Source organism: Brassica napus, chromosome A9 (genome assembly GCF_020379485.1).
Source record: "Brassica napus cultivar Da-Ae chromosome A9, Da-Ae, whole genome shotgun sequence".
Taxonomy (NCBI): Eukaryota; Viridiplantae; Streptophyta; class Magnoliopsida; order Brassicales; family Brassicaceae; genus Brassica; species Brassica napus.
Genome location: NC_063442.1, coordinates 17,824,344 through 17,849,214, shown reverse-complemented (window position 1 = coordinate 17,849,214; position 24,871 = coordinate 17,824,344). Strand labels below are relative to the sequence as shown.

Genomic DNA, 24,871 nt, shown 5'->3' with positions numbered 1-24,871 from the left:
ATTTTTTTAATATTTTGGTTACGCAGTAGGGAGATGTTTTTTTTTTTTTTTTGACAGACGCAGTAGGAGATGTTTAGAACCTCTATTTTTGTATTTCATTCATGTCAAGAACGGAGAATATCCCACCAATATACATTTCATTTGCCCAAAAAAACAAAATGAAGCCGACCATATAATGTCACACACCACATCCCCTGATTTGACTTCTTCATAATATGTTAGCCTTCGTTTTGGGTAATACTTGTAACCCCTAAGGAAACCATGTTTTGTTTTGTTAGTTTAGTTGCACCAGCTGCTTCTAGCTTTACCTCCTAGTGGTCCATATACCACCTTGTACCGTCCTTGTTCTCTGCGACGTACTAAAGTATTAGTCAAAATGATCAAAGATATTATTATTGTGGCTATGGTAGTAGTAGAGGCTTGAATCAATTAGCTTACTTCATTCCCTGCTTGAAAGGAGTTCAGTCTATTTTCCTTGGAGCCCTTACGCCAAGAAACAAAGATAGTAAAAACTCAATATGATTTTATAAGGTTAGGACAGAAAGTAAAATGAAATGAAGATTATTCACAAGTTGCAGGCAACCTTTACTTGTTCAGGCTGAGGGGATCTTAACCGAGATCCATTATTTGGCTGGAGCTCCGGTTTTATAGAGAGCTGTAAGTTTGTTTAAGCCATTGTTAAAGCAATGTTTTTGGAGCAAATTGATCATGAAAGCTGTGAGTTTTACCTTACTGAAAAGGTCTGTTGGCAAATCTTGTTGAACCTTCTTTTGTGAGCGAAAACTAAACTCCCGAGTTTGTGTCTAATACACACAGTTTGAGCCAATTGAAAGAAACAAATGAAACTCCAAACTGAAATATATATAGACACACCAAGTGTAAAGATTAATCTATGGACTGACTCTTACCAAGGAAACTGTGGTTTCTCGCTTGCTTTTTCTGAAAATGCCAATGTCTCGTCTACTTGAAACTATCTGTTAATAAGAAACAAATCCTATATGAGTGTGTGTACCTATTAGTATGAAATTTTTTGAAGCAAAAGCAGATACAACGTTAGGAAATAAAAACAGTATACCTTATTGTCAAGAGGACGAGCTTTGAAAATGTGTTTTCTGTCATCATCTTTAGCTATATCAGCAGCTCTCGGTCTGTTAGAATTTCAAGGCCACAGAATAATAAATAATTGTTTCATACAAGAGTTAAAAGAGTAAGAAAGCAAGAAACCCTTTGATACTATATAGGTAGTACCTTCTTGGTTCCCTGTTAACACCATCAAGAAAAGCTTTCGTATCAGGCTTATACGACCCCTGTCAAAAAGAAAGATTTAGTAAGGTGAATAACTTGATAAAAATTAGTAAAGTTTCAGTTGATGCATAACCTTATGATAATTATTCCCCGTTGATACTGCTGATGAATGTTGCATAGCTCTTTCTGAGGTCTTCAAGTGAAATTCCTGATAAGATATAAAAATCTAAATGTATTAACTGATAAGCCTGTAAAATCTATTTTAGTTTCTAATGCTTACTTGAAACTCTGGTAGTTTAGGAGTGCTCTTCTTCCGAATAGGCAACGATGGAGCCTCAAAGATCTACGGACAAAATAACTAAAATGATTTCCATGTTTTTTTTTTTGGTAATCAGCTTCTACAAATATATAGTACTACTAACTTTTCGGTTGAAGGGGCGTGCTTTGAATCTATATACTGATGTTGCGTCCTGGTCCAACTTAGCATCGTCCTTTTGCCTGAAATTAATCATTGGTGCAAGAACCTGTAAGGTGAGAACTTTCCTATAACTATATTTACTGTCAGCCAGGCCAAAATCTATTATAGGCACTTACCGTATTCTATTTGCTCTACGTGATGTTGCAAAATCAGGCTCCTGTGGGACAGTAGTCTTTGTCCTCCCATGTTGTACGTTCCTCTCAAGAGTTCTGTCCTGTAAAACAGCATAGCAACTCGATTAAGCGATTCACAACAACAAGTTTAAATTATTCATATGTTTTCAGGAAACAGATAGCCAACCTTCTTGACTGCCTTGTGGACAAAATTCATCTCCTGTGTCTTTTCAGCAACCTGAAAAGTGAAAAGAGCTTATTTTATGTCAAAGCTGAGTAAAAAGAATTTTTTACTGCGTCTAGTGAAACACTTCAACTCCGCACAACAAAAACTTAGAACTACTAAACACTCTACCTTGCGAAGTAGACCTCCATCGAGCTTCTGTCTTTTAGAAGCCTGTGCTTCAGATCCAGATGAAGAAAACAAGCCTTTCTCCTTAGTTTTATCCACTTGCATACGGACTCTAGAAGATCAACAAAAATAAATTTGACAGGAGAAAAATAGCAAGAGAGATATATGATTCTCATAATAATAGTAATCACCTGGAAGTATCTAGTTTTGCCAATTGGCTAGCAGTGGGCTTCATCAATGTTGAACCTCTTGGTATCTGCCTAGCACTTGACTTCGTTCTGCATTTTACTTTATCATTGTGTACGTGATTGCTAATCGTTGGTCCTGGTTAAAAGGTAGAGGACGTGAGATTTTGGACAGAAAGGCAAAAAGGACTAAACAATAAAAAAGTAGCAGCTATAACTATGTATTGATCAATGAAGTAAAATACAAAATAAGATTGTAACAATAGACATGATGATATGATGGTAAAAGTGACCACCTTTAAGCAAAGACTCATTTGGAACATTCTTTAATTCACCACCCCTTTGAATGAAGTTAAAAACTCCAGACTTCATTTCATTTGCTGAAAATGTCACATCAAAGCATTAACTTGTAAGGACTTCAACAAAACCAGTTTAAAAAAAGGTAATGCAAGCATAATATTAAAATTCACCTGTTTCATTCACATCTGTGGCTAGACAATGCTGGTCCTGGGAGATATCTATGTCGCTCTCCCGGTCCCGGACATCTTCTGATTTTGACAAAGGCTCCGTCTTTTCATCAGAAACCTCCTCTCTCATCATTAACAGTTTTATTGCAAAAGCTAATAAACACACAGTCACACACAATCAATTAGAAGAAAAAAAGAAGAAAAAATTAAACTTTGATCTTAATACGTCATTGATTGCTACTAAACACAATTAACAATCACATTGATGTTTAGATTTCAATTAAAGTCCTAAACTTTGGAGTTCAACGGTACTCACGAGAAGGTGGGTAAGACTCAGCGGTCTCGAACCAGAGTTCGGCAACACGAGACTCCAACGGAGACTCCTCTCGAGTGAAATCGCACCAGCGAGCAGCATCAAACTCATACTCCAGATCGATTTCAGTTACTTCGAACACCATTGGCTCATCTGTCTCCATATCTTCATCCGTATCCGTCTCTGTCTCCGTCCCCGTCCCCATATCTCTCTCTATAACCTCCATCATAGTCACTGTTTGTGCTAGACTCTACTTCACGTGAACTCACGACACGAACCCCGTTCAGACAAAACCCTAGTTTATGTTCGGAAACTCAGAGATTTCACAATCGGTTTTTGATGAGTTAAGCCAAAGATTTTTGAGAGATGTGAAGAGAAGAATTGCAGAGAAAGGAAATAAACGTCACAATTTTTTTTCTTTTCACTGTTTTAATTATAAAGAGACAAAACGGCATAAATTTTTATTTTAAGTTTTCGCACAAAACGACATCGTTGCATAAGCGTGCAGCTTCCCTTACGTCGTGTCTTCGGATTATTATGTAACAGAGGTTTTGAATTTGATTGGACTGTTGAGAGGGAATCGTGTACAAAGACTAGAGTACCCCTTTATCAACACGGAGTATCTAGGGGTCTTTTCGTAGTTTCCGAAGACATGACGTCAGGCTTCGGGCTACGAGTTTCTTTGTTGTGTCTGAAATTTTCGGCGGGGAATTTCGATTTGTGGATAAAACTTCGATTCCGTCACCTTTGTCCCGTTTGACTTGTCTCCATCCTTTGTGTAAATAAAATAAAATCTCTATTTTCCAATTATTGTTGTTATAAATATGGTAATAATCTAGTCTTTGATTATTTGTTTCTTTTTTCATTAAAAACAATTTCAAACTTTCTCTCTTTGTGCATGTCATATATTTTCTTGTTCTTTGTACCTTCCAATGTGATTGTTTGTTTTACAAAAATTTAGGCAAATGATTATTATCTAAATTGCTATGTTTGTTAGAAACAAATTAGAACTTTCTCTCTTTATGGATGTCATACATTGTTGTTCTTTTTTTTTTATAACATCACTTTATTACTTAGTTAGAATGTAAATAATCTACATGAAGCAAATTAGTTATTGTTCTTGGGACATATGTATGAAAACGAAAAGAGACATCTTCCATTCTGTTTTTTGCTAACTTATCAGCCACCTTATTTGCATCTCTTCCTATCCATTGGCATTTAATCCTTTGAAATTTACCCATCCATGCTCTGATCTCTCTTGTCCAGTTGTAATAAGAGAAATGAAGCTGTTTGCTGTTGATAATATTTACTGCTTTCTAACAATCACTTTCAATTATAAGCTGATTGATGCCTAAACTCCAACAGTGTTGTAGCGCCATTAGTATTGCTTGTAATTCACTTTCCAAAGCACTATGCGTTCTTCTACCAGTTGCTTGTACTGATCCTTTATAAACTCCATCACTATCTCTAATGATCCAACCTGCCGAGCTAGCTATTTCTGTATTGATGAATGATCCATCAGTGTTGCATTTACTCCACCCGTATTGCGGTTGTTTCCAATTATGCACTCCTATTGGATTCTTCTGAGAGTATTGTGATCCTCTCCCGTGCATATCACCTTGCCCATTTTGTCTCCATTCCATAGCATCATTCTTTGCAAATCATAGTAGGGAGCCCCAATTTGTATCTTTATTTTGAAATATGAGAATATTTCTACTCTTCCAAAGCCTCCATAAGATCCATAGAGGAAGATCTTGAAAATGGTGTAATTGTGAGGAGAGGCAGCTTTCGAGACATTCAGATACTTTATCTTCCAACGATGAGGAGGAGCTATTAATTATCATATTTGAAATACCCGAAGCTCGCCAGATACGTTTAGCGTATAGACATTCAAAGAATAGATGATCCTCTGTTTCTTCAGCACTACAACAACGTCTGCATTATGCATCTCTGATAATATGTCTTCTTTTCAAGTTGTTTCCAGTTGCTAGACTGCGGGTTAGTAGTCTCCACATGAAGTGCTTCAGTTTAGATGGGGCTTTGGTTCTCCAAATCTTTTTCTTAAGCTCCACATTACCAAATGTTGGTAAAATTTGATTATTCTCCGGTAGATGAGATCCTAACCAATAGCCAGATCTGACCGTATACAGACCATCTTCATTATAATGCCATCCTAAAAGATCTTGTTGACCCAGTGGACTAATTTTCAAAGCCATAATCTTCTGAACATCTTCCTCAATCACAAACTGTCTTAACATCTGTTCATTCCATTGATTAGTATTTGGATCCAAGTAAAGTTTGACTTGCTCCCCAAGAGGAACTTTTCTAACTGCTCTTGGTGGCCTCGGTGGATGATCAGGTATCCAAGGGTCCGTCCACATATTTACTTGAGATCCATCTCCCACAATATATCGCATTCCTTTTATCAATAGATCCCGACCATACAAGATAGATTTCCAAGCATAAGAAGCCTTCTTCTTCAACTTAGCTTTTAATATATCCCCATCAGAGAAATATCTTGCTTTTAGAATACGAGCCATGAGACAATTAGGATTCTGTATTATCCGCCATACCTGTTTACTCAGTAATGCTTGGTTAAAAACTTCCAAATCTCTAAATCCAAGTCCTCCTTCACTTTTAGGAACGCTAACTCTTTTCCAGGCATACCAGTGAAGCCCTTTACGTTCTCCTGATCCCCACCAAAATCTAGCCAATATGGAGTTGATTTCTTCACAGATTTCTTTTGGCAATCGAAAGATATTCATAGAGTAAATAGGCATTGCCAGAGCCACTGCTTTCAACAGAACTTCCTTTCCCCCATGGGATAAGTGCTTCTGTTTCCAGCTTTGAGTTATTGCCTTCACTTTCTCCACAATATACACAAACATCTCACTCTTCTTTGTTCCAAATTGCTCTGGCAATCCCAAATATTTTCCAATACCTCCATCATTATGAATCCCAAGAGTATTCCTCATTAAAGTTTTCACTCTGAGATTAACCTCAGCTCCAAAAGTGATCGCTGATTTGCTAAGATTGATAGCTTGTCCCGAGACTTCCTCATATAACTTGAAGATGTTCTTGAGTTTCCTTGCAGCTTTAAGATTAGCCAGAGAGAAGAATAAGGAATCATCAGCAAATAAAAGGTGATTCACTGCAGGGGCATTGTTCGAAATCTTGACTCCCATTAAAGATCTATCTACCATTGCTTGTTGCATCTGATGTGAGAGTACCTCCGCACACAATATAAACAGATAGGGTGATAGTGGATCACCTTGTCTTAATCCTCTTTCTGGTGTGATATATCCTTCAGGCTTTCCATTAATCAACACTGAATATCTCACTGATGAAATGCATTCCATAATCTAACCAATCCACTTCTGATCAAAACCCATAGCCTTCATCGTCTCTGCCAAAAACCTCCATTCAAGTCTGTCATATGCCTTTGTGATATCCGTTTTAACTGCCATGTAGGAAGTAGCCTGTCGTTTCCTAGCTTTAATCATACATTGTTGTTCATTGTATTCAGGGTAGACACAAATCAAATATCCGGAGTTTTAAAAGTGTTTGTTATCTGATCCATTTCGTCCGAATAATCAGTTATCCGATATGATTCGATTTGTAGTATCCGGATATCTGAATATCCACAAAATTTATATTTTTAACCAGATATCATCCGATTCAATCCGTACAGATAAATTAAATAATCCAAAATAATATAACTAGTAATATTTTATGAGAGTAAACATTTATTTACTTTCTATAATTCTAAAACTAAAATTGTCAATTTCATAAATAAAGTATTGTAAAACTTACATAAATAGATAATAATTATATAATGTACATATATAATTCTTTAATATATGTATTTATATTCATATAACGAACTGAATCGAATACCAAATCCTATAAATATTATTATTTGTAATTTTCTTCGTTTCTTACGGATATTAGATCTTAATATTTGTTTTCATCGTATAGTTACGAATATCCAGATTTTTCAGTTCAAATCAAAACGGAAAACAAATTGAATCAAAATTTATAGATATTTTGTTCACCCCTATTTGTATCTTCGAATGTGATTGTCTTTTTGCAAAAAGAAGTAAAAACAATAAAAAAAAGTAGATTTTAATTTAAGAAAATGATGATTAGCTAAATTACTATGTTTTGTTAGAAACAAATTAGAACTTTCTCTCTCTCTGTATGTCGTATATTTTTGTTCTTTGTATCTTCGAATGTGATTGCTTGTTTTGCAATAAAAAATAACAATAAAAAGTATATTCTAATTTATGTAAATGATCAGATTGGAAATAACAATTTTCTATATTTTCCCCTATAAATAGATAAACCTATTAAGAGGCATACATTGGAGCAAATTCACCTCTATAATATAGTTTTTTTTTTATTTTAGAGGAAAATATAGAGATGAAATAGAGGTGCATGTCATTTTGTTCGTTGTATCTTCTAGGGGTTTTAATGTAGACCCCCCCCCCCCCCCCAATCAAGTTTTTTTTGGGTATAAATCCCTAAATTAAAAATTCAACATAAAAAAACCCAGCCTCACTAATCGTAATGAATTGACCCCTCCATTACTTGGACCGTTTAATATTTGAAATCCCCCGATAAGTTATAACACAGCGTTTAATGACAACACAAAAACGACCCGACTTTCTTCTTCATATCTGACTTGGGAATATTCTGAAATAGAAATTAGGTAATTCATTCGAATGTGAAATGGTTCCTCTTCCTAATTATTTTTTTTGTTTTAATAATAAAATTCGTAAGGTGTTGGTTTCAATTGATTTTTGTTTTGTTTTCGTATGTGAAATAGTATTTAGGACTGTCATTTGTGGCTGTAGCTTGTTCTAAGACTATCATCATTGTAGTTTAAGTGATGTTTTAAGCTTTTTTGTATGACATTTGATAGTGTTTCAAGTGTTTTTTTTAAAAAAAATTTTATGACTATTGTTGTGTTTGAAGAGTTGATGCATAACATGACCCTTAAAGATATAATATTTCTTGCACTTGTCGTTGTAGGAAACAAATAACATGACCCTTGAAGACACATAGCAACAAGGAACATTGTTCACTTCATTTTAATGGTTCTAACGACCATACTATGAGTTACAACAAAACACCAAAACATGGTAAAAACATGGTTCAAATGAGTTTAAGCCTAGTTATTCCGAAACACCAAAACATGGATTTTAAAGTCGAGTTACAAAAAAAAATTAAAAAGCAAGTTTTTCGATGAGCCAACTCTAGTGTGCTAAGGTGAAGCGAGTTCAGTGACTGTTTCTCCTACTTCAATTGTTGATTCACCGGGTTGAGAGGTTGTCTTCTATTTTTAGATGATTTTCCTGCTCGCATATTTGGTGGCTTGGTGATGGAGCGGAAGCAACGATAAACAACTCAACCAAGAGGTTATGGAACCACGCTTGGGACCGCCAGCTCAACCAAGGGATTCTAAGAAATCTTTACTTAGGAGCTGCTTCGTGATTGATGAATCTAATCAAATCAATACAAGGGATAGAAAATACAATTCTTCCAAAAGCCAAAGCTCTTTTATTAATCAAATCAAACTGAATACAACAGGCTTAATGCCTATTTATAATAAAACCTTAAATCTAAAAAACCCTAATCTTAATTAAAATAGGAAAACTATTAAAATATAGAAAATACAAATAAAAAGTAATTATCAATTGAAACTATGAATAATAAAGATGTTTGGATAATTTCCAAATATCTTGCTGCATCACTTGGACACAGAAGGTATCGTACATTTGCGTTTGTTTGTGTCCAGTTTCGCGACAATTAAAACACATAATCAAATCAATGAAAATCACAAAACACAGATAAATCGAGATATAAACAAATAAAACTTACCTAATCATCTTCCTAACAGCTCGAACTCAGTCTCTCTCGAAATCAGGTTCTCAGTTTCAACTCTCCCACCAAACTCGATTCAGCTTCTCGGTTTCAACTTTGTCACCAGACTATAACTCAGCCTCTCTCGAACTCTCACAATCACCAAATGAAACTCAGAACTCTTCTCTTTCGCTAATTAGGGTTCATCGTTCTAATCTCACAGCAATTTGGGGATTGTTAAGACACTTTAGAGTAAAATGGTAACATCATGACATTTTACTTAAACATCGTGATGTTTTAATAACAAATCATGTTGCTTTAAGACTTTCCGGCCCAAGTAACGGAAGCAGACTATAACTCATTACAATTAATGAGGTTGTGGAATTTTATGTTGAATCTCTAATTTATGGGTTTCTATCCGAAACAAACTTAGTTGAGGAGTTTTTACATTAAAATTTTTATCTTCTATAATGTGATTGTAGGGTACATTCGAATTAGAAAAAAAAAAATCAAAAGTAGATTTATAATGTAGGATCATGGTTAGTTAAATTGACATCAGCAAATATCATTAAAAGTGTAATAATAATCTTGTTGATATACCATGACTCGCCAAGGTACGTTCAGAGGATTTAGGCTAGATGATTTCAATTTTGTGTAGTTTTAAGCCATATTATCAACTTTAAAGTAGTTTTTTTATTTATATTGGTCACACTCTGTTTTGTTTAAAATAGTATATATGTACATACACTATTTCCATAATTAACAATAAATTTCATATTCATCATTTTAATCAGGAACAACATGCATTACAGTTTGTCAAAAAAAAACAAAATCATACATTATAAAGATTTGAAGCAACTAGACACTGATACAAAAGACATATTTTATCATCAAAATTAATAGTGATTTTATTTAAATTATTAATTCAATATTTTGTTCTTGTTGAAAGGTAAAATTAATCTCCTTTCATGATATTTGTTATAATTTGGTGGTAATAAATAAATTATTTGTCGGTTCTAATCGAAACTACAAAAAATAAAACTACCATTTGTATTTAGTGTATGTGATTATATTGTAAAATTTATTTGTAAACTATGCAAATGTTGTAAACTTTTCCATATTTTTGTTAATTATGAATTAAACACTTCTAAGTTCTACAAATCTTCTTCATTAAATTGTATAAATATTAATTTAATTTTTGTTTTTTATTTGATAACACATGTATTGTTTTCTCTGCAGAGGTCGTTCGAACTAAACACAAATAATGTACGTATGAAACTTTCTAAATTCGAGCTATACTTCTTTAAAATAAAATCTAAAAAAAAAAAAGAGCTATACTTCAACTTCAAGAAGATTCAAAATACACTTGAACAACTCAATATGTTATGTAATATATTTTTATACTAGATGATTTTTCCGTGCTCAAGCACATGTATAAATATTTATAAAGTAAATACACTATAACAATTGATTGATATTTAGTTTTAGTTTTAAATAAATTTATAATTTGTATATATAATTTATATTAATAATACTATACTCCCTTCGTTTCAAAATGTTACATATTTTAGATTTTTCACACATTTTAATAAAACACATTAAATTCGCATAATTTTTTGTGATTATCTTTTTTTCCTATAATTTTAAGCCAATAAAAATCTAATAAGTGCAATTAAGTTTTTTTGGAGTTTGCAATTAGTTAATAAAACATGCATTGAAAATGCAATAGATCTTTTTGAAAAAAAAAACAATTTCTCTAGAATATATAACTTTATGAAAGAGAGGGAGTATTAATTTAATTAGACATATGATTTTAGATATGTTATATTTAGTCATTTTTGTTATTTTACAGTCGATTTAGTTATCATTTGGATATATTGGATTACATCTATTTATATGAATTTAACTATAATATTTGTTATTCTAAATATATTAAAATTTTGATTAATTTTCTTATTTGCATTTAAGTTGGTTGTTGTCTTAGATATGTAAATACATTTTAATAAGATTATGTATGCCTTAAGATATATTGTGCTTGGAATGAAATAAAAAATAAACTAAAGTTTGTGATTCTAAATTACAAAAATTAATATAAGATAATATTCTGAAGTTTCATGCATATGCATAAATTTTACAAAAGAACTAAATTGTAATAATATTTTTATTTTCATTTATTAATTTGTTTTGACTCAACCTATAATTTATATTTATAAAATAAATAAATTATTATTCTAAAATTATATATTCTTATTGTAGTTAAATCTATGACTGTTTGAAAGTATGTTTTAAAAGAATAATATTATTGTATTTTTTAAAATTATGTTTTAAAAGAATAATATTATTGTATTGTTTAAAATTATGTTTTAAAAGAAATAGTACTTATTTTTCTAGTGTCAAGATTATCTGTGTGAAGTTTTTTTTATGAGATCACATTATATAAAAATATATTTTTTTCATCTAAGAAAAAAATATATATACATATATAAAGAAAGTATTTTAATAATTCAAATTATACTGTATGTTATTTAAAAATATGTCTTAAATGGAATATTACTATTTTGTAAACTTTCCTTTTTAATGAAAACATATTATAAATACATATATTTTCGTTTTTAAACTTTATAAATGCTTTCTTTTTATTATATATGTTATTAGGAATTTTTTTAAAAGGAAACTAAATATAAAAAAATTAATAATAATATTTAAATAGAATATTTTTAATTCATTAAGAATATCTCGGTAATAAACCATCGTTAGAATTAACGTGAACGCGATACGTATGAAACTGACTTATCAAATGATATTATAGTAAATGGATATGTATAATAACGCTTTACAGTATTTTAAATTATTTCAATTCTTGCAATCTGAATTTGAATGTGTTATTATTCCTTCCTCTGTGAGAGCATGTGTTTCAGCAAATAACAAAATGACATTGATAGACATTTATGAGTAATGGATTTTATTCGCATGAAAGACACATAGACTCGCTGTTGAAAGTGGTACCAACCACCAACAAGTCTGAAGCATTTTCATGACTAAAAAAATAAGAAACTCAGAAGCATATTATTAATTTATAATAATGCACTTGAATTTAAAACATTATGTTAAGAATAAAACTGCGTATCAATTAGATTTGGCATGTAAATTCATTGCCATCGGAATAAATATTTTAGCCTAAAATTGATATATCTCCCCCTGTTTCGCAAATAGTATCCTTCTGATATTTTCAAACAGATTGCAAAATAATTGAAAAGCATTTATATTTTTATAAATTACACTTTTTCAACCAATAATATTTGAGCTAAAATTATTTATAAAATCAATGCGTTTATATATAATGCATTAAAATTCTTAAATAAGAATTTTGGTGTAACAAAAAAACACTAAAATAACATTCTTTTGTAACAAAAAAAAACACTAAAATGACAGTCTTTCATATTATAGAGCGTATAACCGATAAGAAAAAAAGGTTATTGTCATACGAGGGATGGAAAAAAACTAAAGTCTACCAATGTATCTAATTCCGGTTAAATTCATATTTAGCATCAAGTTAAAATTTATTAATTTGGCTTAGTTAGCTTAAATAGAACAAAGCGATTAAACCGATGTAAATCAGAACACATAAAAAAAGATTTAATACAACAAAAAAGAGTTATAGGAAATATTTATATGCTTTTGTTGTAACACCGATGCTTAAAATGCACTTCTAGATAAATTATATAAACTCTAAAAGGTTTTTTGGGGTTTCGTACCAAAGATACTTTTGAAGGGTACAAAGACAACATTTATTTGGGGATGAGGGTTGTTGAGCAAGATTTGTTGCTCGGTTTAGTGTGTTGGGGGAGGTTCAAATGCACAGATACAATAATCCGTACGAAATGGACTTATTGATGCATCTGATACAATTTTCAGTTTCAATTTTTCAGATATGAATAAATAAATAAAAACAGCAGAAAATTATTACTCCCACTATTTCAATCTGTAATTAGATCTAGTTAAAAGTATTAATATCAAGAAAGTTATTACTTTTGAAAAGGTAGTATTTAATATATAAATTTAATCAATAAATTAAAAAATGCTTTGGATTATGTAAACACTTCATATTGTGAAACAATTTTTTTGGCTAAAACTACCTATATATTAAAACAGATGGAGTAATAAATACTGAATGGTCTTGTTATGTTGTTTGGTAGTTGACATAATTCATTGAATTGAGCTCACATGCGCAGTATGGGGCAGCTACTTGAAAACTCATAGTTAAGGTTTCGTCTTCAATTCCACCATTTAATATGTCGAAAGCATTTACAAAATCTCAGACTTGTTTGACATTTAGTTTCGAGAGAAAATGAATAAAGTGCGCTTCTCCTCTATTCTATTTTCGAGAGAAAACATATTATATTTTTGCAAACATATAAACAATCACATGGTATAAGAATTTTAGTTGATGTCAACGACCTACAATGCAATGGTCATATAACAACGATACTAACAAAATGTTAAGATTCACAATTTTTGTTTACCAATTTCTAGAGATATCTTATTTAAAGATATACGATAAACATATGTCAATTGCTTAGTGAACTTACCGGAGTGGGTTAAGTACCACGAAGTTTGTATGATTATTAAGAGTTTCAGTAGAATCATTAGGTGAATGGCTATTAGATGTTGCACCTAGCTCGTAATTTATCCAAATCCCTCACCTATGAAGCCAAGCAACTTCTCGATAAGCTTTCTTTTTAAAGAAAACAAAAACAAAAATATCATTAAGTGAAGAGGATTAATCAAATAATGTTTTCATTCTCAAATCCAACTAGGTCTCTCTTAACAAACTCTCTCGATGAGAATATAGCCTCCTAATGTAAAGCTTATATAAAAATAAGAAATGGTGAATATCGAAGACACAATTAACAGAGCTATGTGGATTTCAAAATGTGGTCAGAAGCATTAAGTGTGATTGAAAAGGGTTATCTGATGCATTTGTAAGATTATTCTTTTCAAAGAAGATATGATTTTTTTTTTTTTGTTCACCAAAGAAGATATGACTCTTAGTAAAACTTTTCAAGAGAATATAGTTTGTTCCATTGGATGGAGAATATGAAAAAAATGAGAAATGAGAATCTCTTTCAAAATATAAATGACCGATATCCAGGACACAATTAACAGAGCTGTGTGGATTTCAAGACGTGGTCAGAAGCATCAAGTGTGATTGAAAGGGTTATCTGAAGCAAGTGTAACACAACACTGTTCAAAAAAGATATCATTAATAAATAAGAGTATCTCCTACCTCACTTTAAAATCCATTCCAAACTTCAATTTACAGTAAAATTATCTTTTTTTTTTGTCACAGACAGTAAAATTATGTCCAACCCCACTCTAAAATAAAATAATAGACATGATTACTCCACATATGAAATAAACTAACTCATTATTCCAAAATGAAATTAATTTTTTTATTTATAAAATGGTACTCCACATTTAAATATCTTCATTTTCAATAAAATTGTTATAAATAAGTATATTAATATCATTTTACTATATATATTATAAAATTTACTGTTAATATTTTATGCAACAAAATATATATAATATAAAACATAATATAAAACATAACAGATCATACATATAAAAAATAAAAGATATGCACCATACAAAAGAAATAACATAAAATAAATTTTAAGGGCTGGGCAAATAAACCGGACCCGAAAACCCTAGCCGAATCCGATCCGATTAAAATGAATCTGAACCGCTCCGAACCCGACGTAAATACCGAATGGATCTTGTTTTGTGGTATTTCGGGTTATGAGTATTATCCGAACCGAACCCGAATCTAAATGGATATCCGATAAAACCCGAAAGAAACCTCGAAAAGATCTTGTACCAAACATGATCTCAATTCCTAATATGTATCCAAAATACACTAAGAAATATTGAACATCTAAAATGCTTATCTATTACATGAAGGTTGGTGGTTCTATTACATGAAGGTTGATGGTTGAAGATGGCCGTTTAATCTTGAAATATTTAGATTTAGACTTTGTTTTCGTTAAACAATGTTTCATTTCATGAGAACTTGGTTTTCGTTTTATGCTTTTATTTATTTGGTTTTCTTTTTATCAGTAAATATGTTTACTTTTCGTTTGATTTTGAATGATCACGGTTGATGTTCCTTATTTTTGAATCGATTTTACTTAAGTTTTGGTTACAAAATAGGTATAAATCAGGTATTTTAAAACTGAAAAACCGATTTTACTTATGTTTTGGTTATAAAATAGATAAAAGTCATGTACTTTTAAACCAAAAAACCGATTGGGACCCGAACCCGAAAGTATATTGGGTTGTACCAGTTCTTTGAAGATTTACTAATCCCGACCCGAATCCGATAGAACCCGAACCAGTCCCGAACCAAACTTTCATATAATCCGAATGGGGCTGATTTTGATAAACCCGAAAAACCGAAACCCGATTGGATAAAACCGAAACCCGATTGGGATCCCGAATGCCCAGACCTATAAATCTTACAACAAAGATAATTGCTTACTAATCCAGTAAATCACGTCCAGGTCCATTAAAGTTATTAAAATATTGTCCAAACGATGTAGATGGAGGAGAAGCTTGATGAGCTTGTTGTTGAAGACTTCGATTTTGTAAAATTTGTGCTTGTTGAACTTGAATATATGCTTGGATATTTGGATCTTGTCCAAAAATAACATTTTGTTTTCCTCCATCAGTTCTTTCAATGCATAATTTTTTAATAAATGTTTTCTTTTTAAACCTTGTCTAGTAATTTTATTTATATAATAAAAATTTAATTGTGGTTAATACTGTATTTAATATAATTGTTACAGTCTGAAAATGGATTTTTTTGCAAATAGTATAAATGAAAGATGATATTACTAATTTTTAAATAAATATAAAATACAATATATTAAAATATTCTATTTTGGAGTGGAAAATAGAATAATACACTGAAGTAAAACTTAACTCCATTTTGGAGTGTAAAAATGGATTAATACATTGGAGATGCTCTAACTACCGAAACTTTTTAAGAATAACCAATTTTCTCCAATCTATACTTTTTCAAAACATAAAAAAAAAAGAGAAGAAAAAATAACACAAAGCATATATAACATTAGATTGTGTTAGAAATTCAAATATTCTGTGTTAATTAGTCACTATATTTATATATATATATCTCTATCAGACAAAAAGAAGTAAAAGAACCAAGACCAAAAAACCGAAGTTCTTTCACAACTTGGACCGAACCTGTACGTTGGGAAGAAGAGGCAGACACAAAAGCTTCCAAGGTTGTTGTCGTCACTACTGCAACAATAAAGCTTCCTCTTCCTTCCTCATAGCTTCAAGCTGTCTTTTCGCATACTTCATGATCAGAACCGTTGTCAACACAGTAGCTACAAACCCAAGAATGTTGAGAACAATCTGAAGAACCGACATCCCCTTCTCTTCCTCGGTGGATGCATCTGCCAATTTCCTTATGAGTGTCCCTCTGAAAACACACACCAAAACAAAATATCAGAACACTAAATCATCAATCATCAGCAAGACTGCGCAGACATTAATGTCACAAACTCACGTATAAATAGCTACAAAGTTATCTGGCACCATTCCCAAGAGAGAACCAGCCATGTAAGGACCGTACTGCACGCCAGTCGCAACAGCGCAATAGTTATAAATAACGTAAGGGAATGGTGAAATCCGGATTAACGTAACTGCTCGAAACTGGTGAAACCAAGTGCCTCCACCAGCAGCTCTCAGCATGGCAGCTTGGTCCGGATATCTTTCTAACCAACCCTGCAAAACATAAATTTTAGTTTCAGTAATATAATGAGCTCAAGAAATAGGAGGTCGATAGGTTGGTGCGGTGATAGAATTTTGGTTAATGTATGCCATAACACACACTTTGGAAGAATGAAAAAGTCTTCAAAACATGTGTGACAAGCTAACAAAAAGATCTTAAAATCACAAATGGGGAGATTTAGTGTTGCTAGAATTTAGGAAATAATATTTTGGATCATATGCAAAGATGATGTGCTTTTAATTAAGATTGAGCGCTTTTGACTTGTAAATCTCAGAGAAAACACAAAGGGTTTTGAAATTTCAGTGAATTGAGAGACATAACAACATTTATCGAGTCATGCCACGTGTGTAAATTAGGAAGCAATTTTGGTCGAATCATGTGTGTCCTGTAATTCATTCGGATCAAACAAGTGTGTAAGAGATTGTTAAAAAAATTCTAATAAAAGAGATATGTGTTCTCAAAATTAATTTGTGCCTTTTGTTTTTGTTGAATCTTGATTCTATAGTTGTTATTGAGGACATAATGAGACACATACTTGGATTTTGTCGCAGAAGAGATAGCTGATGAAGTACGGAAGAGATACACCGATAGCTATAGCTGGGTAAGTGAGGAGAAGGCCATATCCAAAACCAAATGTAATCCCAGCCACCCACATTGACGGCAGTGACAGAAAAAGTATTACAGGGAGTAGTGCCACGGTTGTGAATACAAGAAGACCTATCACAGGGTGTGTGAATGTCCTCATCTCCCATTTTATGATAGGGATAAGCTCCTGCCAACAACATGGTTGAAAAAAAATGATATTGCCATGATTAGTAACAGAGCTAAAGATTGTTACTGATTGAATCATTTAAGACGAAACAGGCAATCATTGAACATTATCTACAAATCTCAGTTCTGCTTGACATTCACTCTCCAAGAGATTGATCAAGTAGCAGCTATACAGAGTTCCAAGTGACAAGAAAGAACCATAGAGACTTGTGTCCAGAACTTAGTGTTGAAACCTGTCAAGAAACCTTCTAGTGTCATTATGTTTTAAGATGAAGGAAGAATCGAACCTTGTCCATGATTAAAGGAACGAGCCATTTGTAAGCAGCGAGAGCCAAACCAGATAGAAAGGCGAGGAGAAGAGCAAGCTTGATCCAGAACCAAAGAGATCTTTTCCCTCCACAAGAAGAAGAAGAAGAAGATGAAGAAGGTGATGAATCTTGTTCCTCTCCCTGCTCTTCTTCTCTCTCTGATTCTTCAATAAGTTTAATATAGTGACCTAATTTCTCAACTCCATCTTCTTCAACTCTCAGATGCAGTTCAGGAACTGCATCGTCTTCCTCGCGATAAGTCATCTTCTTCTTCCTCCCTTTTACGTTGCTTGTTGTATTGTATCCTTTGCTTGACGCTTGTTCCATCTTTTTAATTTATATATTATTTATTGATCTATTCCGTCGCTTATTTAGTTGTTACTTTCTTTTTAGTTATTTTATTCTATTTTCAAACAAAATATATGTAAATAAAATATCTGACCGACCGCTTGAATCAAAACAATAAAATATCCAGCAGATCAAAATAGTTTTTGAGGTTGATGTTATCAAGAAATGACAAAAAGAGTGCTGGTTTAAATTTGTGATGACAATTAACACGTTATTTTGATGATGGAGATTTTAAAAGTATATTTATGTGATTATTTTGTGAACTAGTACAACGTAATTATTTTTAAAGGACTCAACAAATTGTGGCAATTAGAAAATTGTGGCGAAAATGGGAGACGTTTTTCTTGTTGTTAGTTCGGCGCGAGCTTCATTCACATTTTTTTATAGACCATCCATCCATATATCCTTGCCAGCAGCACATAGTCCACTCTGGCCGACATCCCGTTTCCGTGTGGACCACCAGTTTTAGAATTTCCTAGTCCACATAACATGTCAAGAATATTTCAAATAAATATTAATGTTTTAAATAATTTAATAATTTAAATTGTATTTAAAATGTAATTCAGTTTATAAAAAAAAAGAAAAATGGCCTCGCATATCACTAAAATATCTATTTGTTCTAAAATTAGCATAGAAGAAGAAAAAATTCCAAAATATCATTAATTAATTTTTATTAGGTTTCAATTTTTGTTTACGATTTAGAATTTAGAGAATACAATTAGAATAAGAGTTTTGTTATATTGAATTTTCTCTTTATATTTTATATTTTGTCATAAAATTATTTTTAGAATAAAAATTGTTATTTTGAAAAAAAATTCTCCTTATATTTATATCTTTTTGTGTTATTGAAGTCATTTTCTCTATAAAATATTATGATTTTTCTTAACTTTTCATTATGCAATACTCTCATTGGAACCTCTTTATAAAAATATTCTAATTGAAAGCAGATTAAAGTACCTTTCTACTCTTGTATTGTGTTGTATTTACATCAACTAAAAATAAACTTGAATCAAAACTATTCGGGTTTTCTATTTTCTGCTTGCAGTTAATAAAGAAACTTGTTGATTTGAAATTGATATATACAAAAATACAAATACAAGACGTAGATTTGGTTACTTGCTTACAATATATAAACAAATATATGTTAAATATCTGAATTATAAATTTTTATCACACCAAAATCTTCTCTTTCGTTCTCTTACAATCTGCTTCTTCATCACCACCACCAACCTGGCATCGTCCTCTCTTGAGTCTGACATCATCAAGACCGTAGGAACAGCTTGGTTCGGTATTCGTACACAACTGAACCAGATTCGTCTTCTTCAACAACATACAAGTATGATCATCAGGAACATACACTAAACTCATCCCACATTTGACCACCTCACAAGTCTCGAGCTTCTTGTTCCTTTCATCATCCGTTGCATAGAATTCGAAAGAAGCCTTTGTGTAACAGCAGCTGCTACTCTCTCCATGGAGTTTCTTGACGTGGAAACAACTGTTGTATCCCATGAAAACATGGTCAGAAGTAAGCTTTCTTGGTTCATGGCTAAGCGATCCACAGGGTTCGTTCCAGCCGGCCAGAGTAAAGTCAAATCCTGTGAAGGAACCGTCTTGGTTATCGAATTTGCCGGAGCACTTAACCGAGAAACGCTTAGCACGGTCTTCATAGTCTTTGAATGAGACAACTACAGATAAGGCAAGTCCAACAAAGTTAGTGTCACACCAATGAGGAGGCAATGGGATTTCTAGTGAATGTCCTAGTCTTTGGTGGCAGAACCAGCTTGGTATTTCATTCGCCGGGTAACAGATTCCAACCAGAGGTTCTGGTATAAATCCCTGCGAAAGAAAAAACAATAAGCATTTTGCTTATTACAATAACGTGGAAGGAGGAGAGGAGAGGATTACCCGGTAATAACGTTTCACAGAAGCATTAGCCATCAACTGACTCTTGACCCGAGCATGACCTACAAGACACTCTTGAGCATCTTGGTTCAGCTTCTGACAGTTGGTAAAGATGAACATAGAATGTATCCTCTCTCCTACTGTCAAAGGAGTCAATGGATTTGCCAGAGTTTCAAGTGACTCGCACTCATGAGCGTCCAGATATTGCAGATTCTGTGGAAGGGTTGGTAGAGACTTGAGCATTTTGCAATACTTAAGATCAAACCATTTCAGATTGTGAAGCTGGTTGAAGCTCTCAGGCAGATTCTCGATGTTGTTTCCGCTTAAGCATAAAGACTGCAACAAGGATAGGCCACTTATATCATCTGGTAGTTTGTCCAGACCGCATCGTGAGAGGTAAAGATCCGTTAACTGAGAGCAGCCCAATGGAGGTGGCAAGAAGAATATACTAACAGAAACTTGACTGTTTGTTCCACACAAAGAAAATGTCTTGATATTTCTTAGATGCATCATGTTTGGCATCTCAGTGATGGCTGTATCATCCAGAAGTAAAATCTCCAAAGATTCCATGGCTTCCTTGATTTCCGGAAAAACTTCTAGCTGTAAGCATCCTGAGAGTGTTAGCTCTTGGAGACATTTCAGCTCATAAAGATCAGAAGAAAGATGCTTCAGCTTTTTGCAGTTTTTCAAATTCAGCATACCAAGTTTTCTCAAGCTTTCAATGGATTCAGGAAGACTCTTGATAGCTGTGCCATCTAAAAGTAGAACTTCAACATTTTCTGAGATCATTGGGAATTTCCTGAAACTGGAGCAGCCACTGAGAATAAGAGTTTCCAAGGATTGAGTTTTGAGTCCTTTTGGAAAATTCTTGAGACTTGTGCACTCCCTGAGATTTAGGTAAATAAGCTTCTCCAAACATTTCATGGATGATGGCAACTTCTTCAAACTTGTACATCCTTCTAGATTCAACCTCTCAAGATTTTGAGCATTAGCCAAACCTGAACATCGGCTTAATCTCAACGAGTGACTGAGATCCACCCATTTGAGCATTCCAGCATCCTGTAACAACAGTTCTTGTTATAACTCGGTATTAAATAGGGTGTTAAAATGAGTTAACTCGCACAACTCAGCTTAGCTCATGATAAGCTCGACTTTAATATGAGTTTATATAAGATGTTTTACATAAGTTTTAAATGTGATAATGTGTATACAAAAGTCTTAGATACCTTTTTAAAATATATAAATTACTTATATTCCTCTTCCATAGTTAAAATGTAAAACAAAATATTTCTAATATATATATTTAACTCTAAAAGATTAAGTTAAAGCTACCTCATGTTCATTAATGCTCATTTATACTATAACTCATGAACTAAATCAAACTCGATCATTAAAGTCATTTAACCTAGAAAAATATAGCTCATGCTCATGCAAAACCGAGCAAGCGAGTTAGCTCATGAGCTCAAGCTCATATGACATTCCTAGCATTCAAGATTTTAGCTTATGAGTGATAAAACTACACATAGAAATATACCTTGTCTTTGTCCCAAATGTCTTCTAACTCACTATATGGAAGCTTAAGGTCTACAAGGTTCTTGGGGTCAAAGTTCAGAAGGAGACTCTGTAGAGGGCATCCATACCAGTGTAGATATGTAAGCTCATCAGAAAGGAAATCAAGCCCCTTACGTAGGAGCAGTTTACAATCCACTTCACATCCACGTGAGCAACGCGAATCATAAATTTTCAGGTATTTGAGATTGCACATCCCTTTGAATGCTTTGGCGCTTAGACGCATTGTTCCTTGTTTTGATGTGTCCAGGAAAATTCCTCTTATCATGTCAGTTCCCTAGCAACCAAGAGGTAGATAAACCATAGTTAATTTAAAGCAAGAGGCTAAAGTATAATACAAAGTTGTAAAGGATAGAATCAATGATAGTTGCCATTACCAAGCCTTTGGTCAGAAGGTAACAAATATAATCACTGTCCCATAGTCGCCTAAAGTCCCTTATTCCTATGGTTTCTGGTTTTAGGCTAATCTCTTTGCCCATAGTCTGCAACATGTCATGCATCTCGATGCGATTATCAGAAAGAGTAATCAAACATTTGTCAAGTAGATCCTCTATCACGCTAGACACGTCCACACCATGACTGTTGAGAAGGCTTTTCACGTAGTCCACCTTCTCTGATCTGAAGAAACATGCAATATCCAGAAAAACATTCTTCTGGTCAAAGCTAAGCTCCTCATAGCTTGTTTCCAGAACTTCATAGATCTGTCCATGTGATTTACTTGTCAGTCTACTCAATTTAGCTTCCCAGTACAGAGTATTCTCCTCAAAAAGATCAGACCCTAACACCTTAAGAGCCAAAGGGTGACCTTTAGCATAATCCAGAACCATGTTTGCCAACCTCACAAACTCACTCGAAGGGCAAGAGGCATTAAATGCATTCAAGCTGAAGAGCTTCAAGGCTTCTCTATCATTCAGTTTAGGGAGCACATACTTTCGACCCTTGACTGCCTCGACTAGTTGACTATCTCTAGTAGTTATGATAATCCTACTTCCTCCTTGATACCATCTGCAGTGCCCCATAAGATATCTAATCTGCTTCTCATCGTTCACATCATCAAGCACAATAAGCAGCCTCTTGCTCTTGAGCCTGCGCTCAAATCTTTCATGTGCATTTCCAGGAGCTCCGATTTTAATATGCTTATCATTAAGTAATTCAGAGAAGAGTTCCTGCAGCAAAGACTCTAATCCGCTTTTACTTGACTTTTCACGGATGTTTGTAAGAAAGCAGCTTCCGTCGAATTGAACTCGCATCCGTTCATGCAAGCATTCAGCAAGAGTAGTTTTACCAATCCCGCCCATTCCAATAATGCCAAGGATATAAACAGAGTCCAACTCATCGCAAGCTAAAAGCTTTGCAAGAGTCTCTAGACGAGATTCCACTCCCACGAGACCTTCGCTCTCAAAAGGAGCCAATTCACTTAGCTCATTGAATGTGTCAACAGCAATATCATCCACAAGTTTGGCCTCAGGCGTGCTATCAAACAAGAAGATGAAGCTTGATTCAGGACAAACCACGACATCAATGCAGATCCTTTATAGAGAGCATACCTGAACTCATTGACTACATAGCCGGAGATGTTGACTGCTGTGGTCAGTGCAGCTTCCCAGGATACAATCTCATCCTCAGTAACTTCAGTAAAACTCTCTTTAAGGACCTTCACCAGCTCCGACTTGTCGACTTTGTAGAAGATAGGCACCACCACCAGCTTGTTTCTCTCCCTGCACTCGAGGATCTTCACAAGCTCTCGGAGACACCACGCGGAATTCGCGTAATTTTTCGAGAAGACGATGATTGCTATCTTCGATTGCTCGATTTTGTCGAAGAGCGCAGTGATATCGTCTCCTCGACGGAGTTTGTCGTCGATGAAAGAGTCGATTCCTCTCCGCTTGAGCGCGTTATCAAGATGGCCGGTGAAGTTATAACGTGTGTCAAAGCCTCTGAAACTGAGAAAGACATCGTAAAGATGAGACACCATGGGAGATATCGTTTTGATAATGCTAATAACAACGATAAGCTTTGGATCGGAAGCAGACTACAAGAGTCAAGTGTTGACTGATCTTTGTTAAGGTCTGAAAATGGATGGATTTAGGTAAAAAAAAAAGAGGATGAGAATCGAGAATTGAGAGAAATGAAAGCTTAATCACATATTTCTGATTATATTTTTAACTAGCTGTTTGTCCACACTTGGGACAAAATATTGCGGAAATTTTAAATTTACCACCTTCGTACTACCATTTTTATCTTTATTACCACTAAAGAATATTTTCAAAAATATATTTTCTATTAATTGACAAAAGATTTTTATATCCTTGTTTTTATATATATAATAAATAAATATTTAATTAAATAAAAAATCTAAAAAAATTAAAAAAAATTTTAATTTTTTTTCAAATTATACTATTTCGAAATTTAAACCCTAAACCCTAAAACTCAACTCTAAACCTTAAACCATCAATCATAAACCCTATATTATTTTGTTTGAAATACGAACCCTAAATCCTAAACCATCAATCCTAAACCTTTTTTTTTGAAATACGAACCATAAATCCTGAAACATCAACTCTAAACCATAAATCTCGAAATATTAACTTTAAACCCTAAACCCTAAACCGTTAACTCTAAACCCTAAAACATAACATCTAAACCCTAAACCATAACTTCTAAACCCTAAACCATAAACTTCAACTCTAAACCTTAAAAAAAAATCAACATTAAACCTTAAACTATCAACACTAAACCCAAAAAAGTAAATTCTAAACCCTAAAAATTAACTCTAAACCCTAAAACATCAATTCTAAACTCTAAACCCTAGAGTTGATGTTTTAGGATTTAGATTTGAAGGGTTGGGGTTTAGAGTTTTAGGGTTTAAGGTTTACGTGTAGGGTTTAGAGTTGATGTTTTAGGGTTTAGATTTGAAGGTTTAAGGTTTTAGGGTTTCAATTTCAGAAAATAGGGTTTAGGGTTTAGAGTTGATGTTTTAGTGTTTAGATTTAAAGGTTTAGGGTTTAGGGTTTAGAGTTGATGTTTCAGAGTTTAATGTTTAGAGTTGATGATTTAGGGTTTAGAGTTGATGTTTTAAGTTTAGATATAGGATTTAGGGTTTACGTTTAGGGTTTAGAGTTGATGTTTTAGG

At 33.1% G+C, this 24,871-nt stretch overlaps 3 protein-coding genes across 7 annotated transcripts; all 3 read right to left on the bottom strand.

Annotated features, from left to right (window-relative positions):
- Nucleotides 1–70: 70 nt before the first annotated feature.
- LOC106367021 (protein TPX2) lies at nt 71–3,642 on the bottom strand. 2 transcript variants are annotated; one of them, XM_013806705.3, is made up of 17 exons: nt 3,157–3,642; nt 2,844–2,993; nt 2,670–2,753; nt 2,380–2,512; nt 2,192–2,300; nt 2,024–2,074; nt 1,840–1,937; nt 1,668–1,743; nt 1,526–1,588; nt 1,379–1,453; nt 1,249–1,307; nt 1,076–1,148; nt 909–974; nt 729–803; nt 584–655; nt 439–483; nt 71–349 (listed from the first exon to the last, which is right to left on the bottom strand). In XM_013806705.3, the coding sequence occupies exons 1-17, from the start codon at nt 3,380–3,382 to the stop codon at nt 305–307; spliced, it is 1,500 nt and encodes a 499-aa protein (XP_013662159.2). In that variant the 5' UTR covers nt 3,383–3,642; the 3' UTR covers nt 71–304. The 2 variants fall into 2 exon arrangements, with proteins under 2 accessions (XP_013662159.2, XP_013662160.2); XM_013806706.3 differs by having other exon boundaries at nt 590–655.
- A 9,689-nt stretch (nt 3,643–13,331) lies between these two features.
- LOC106367022 (TVP38/TMEM64 family membrane protein slr0305) lies at nt 13,332–18,608 on the bottom strand. 4 transcript variants are annotated; one of them, XR_007316411.1, is made up of 5 exons: nt 17,896–18,608; nt 17,373–17,609; nt 16,613–16,830; nt 16,285–16,525; nt 13,332–13,753 (listed from the first exon to the last, which is right to left on the bottom strand). XR_007316411.1 is itself a non-coding variant. In XM_013806707.3 (4 exons), the coding sequence occupies exons 1-4, from the start codon at nt 18,241–18,243 to the stop codon at nt 16,339–16,341; spliced, it is 990 nt and encodes a 329-aa protein (XP_013662161.2). In that variant the 5' UTR covers nt 18,244–18,608; the 3' UTR covers nt 15,896–16,338. The 4 variants fall into 4 exon arrangements, 1 of the variants encoding a protein (XP_013662161.2); XR_007316409.1 differs by having other exon boundaries at nt 13,332–13,721; XR_007316410.1 differs by lacking the exon at nt 13,332–13,753 and adding an exon at nt 14,061–14,262.
- A 701-nt stretch (nt 18,609–19,309) lies between these two features.
- On the bottom strand, nt 19,310–23,884 carry LOC106453648 (disease resistance-like protein DSC1). The gene is made up of 5 exons (XM_048740811.1): nt 23,286–23,884; nt 22,116–23,211; nt 21,704–22,015; nt 20,173–21,228; nt 19,310–20,103 (listed from the first exon to the last, which is right to left on the bottom strand). The coding sequence occupies exons 1-5, from the start codon at nt 23,711–23,713 to the stop codon at nt 19,435–19,437; spliced, it is 3,561 nt and encodes a 1,186-aa protein (XP_048596768.1). The 5' UTR covers nt 23,714–23,884; the 3' UTR covers nt 19,310–19,434.
- Nucleotides 23,885–24,871: the final 987 nt, after the last annotated feature.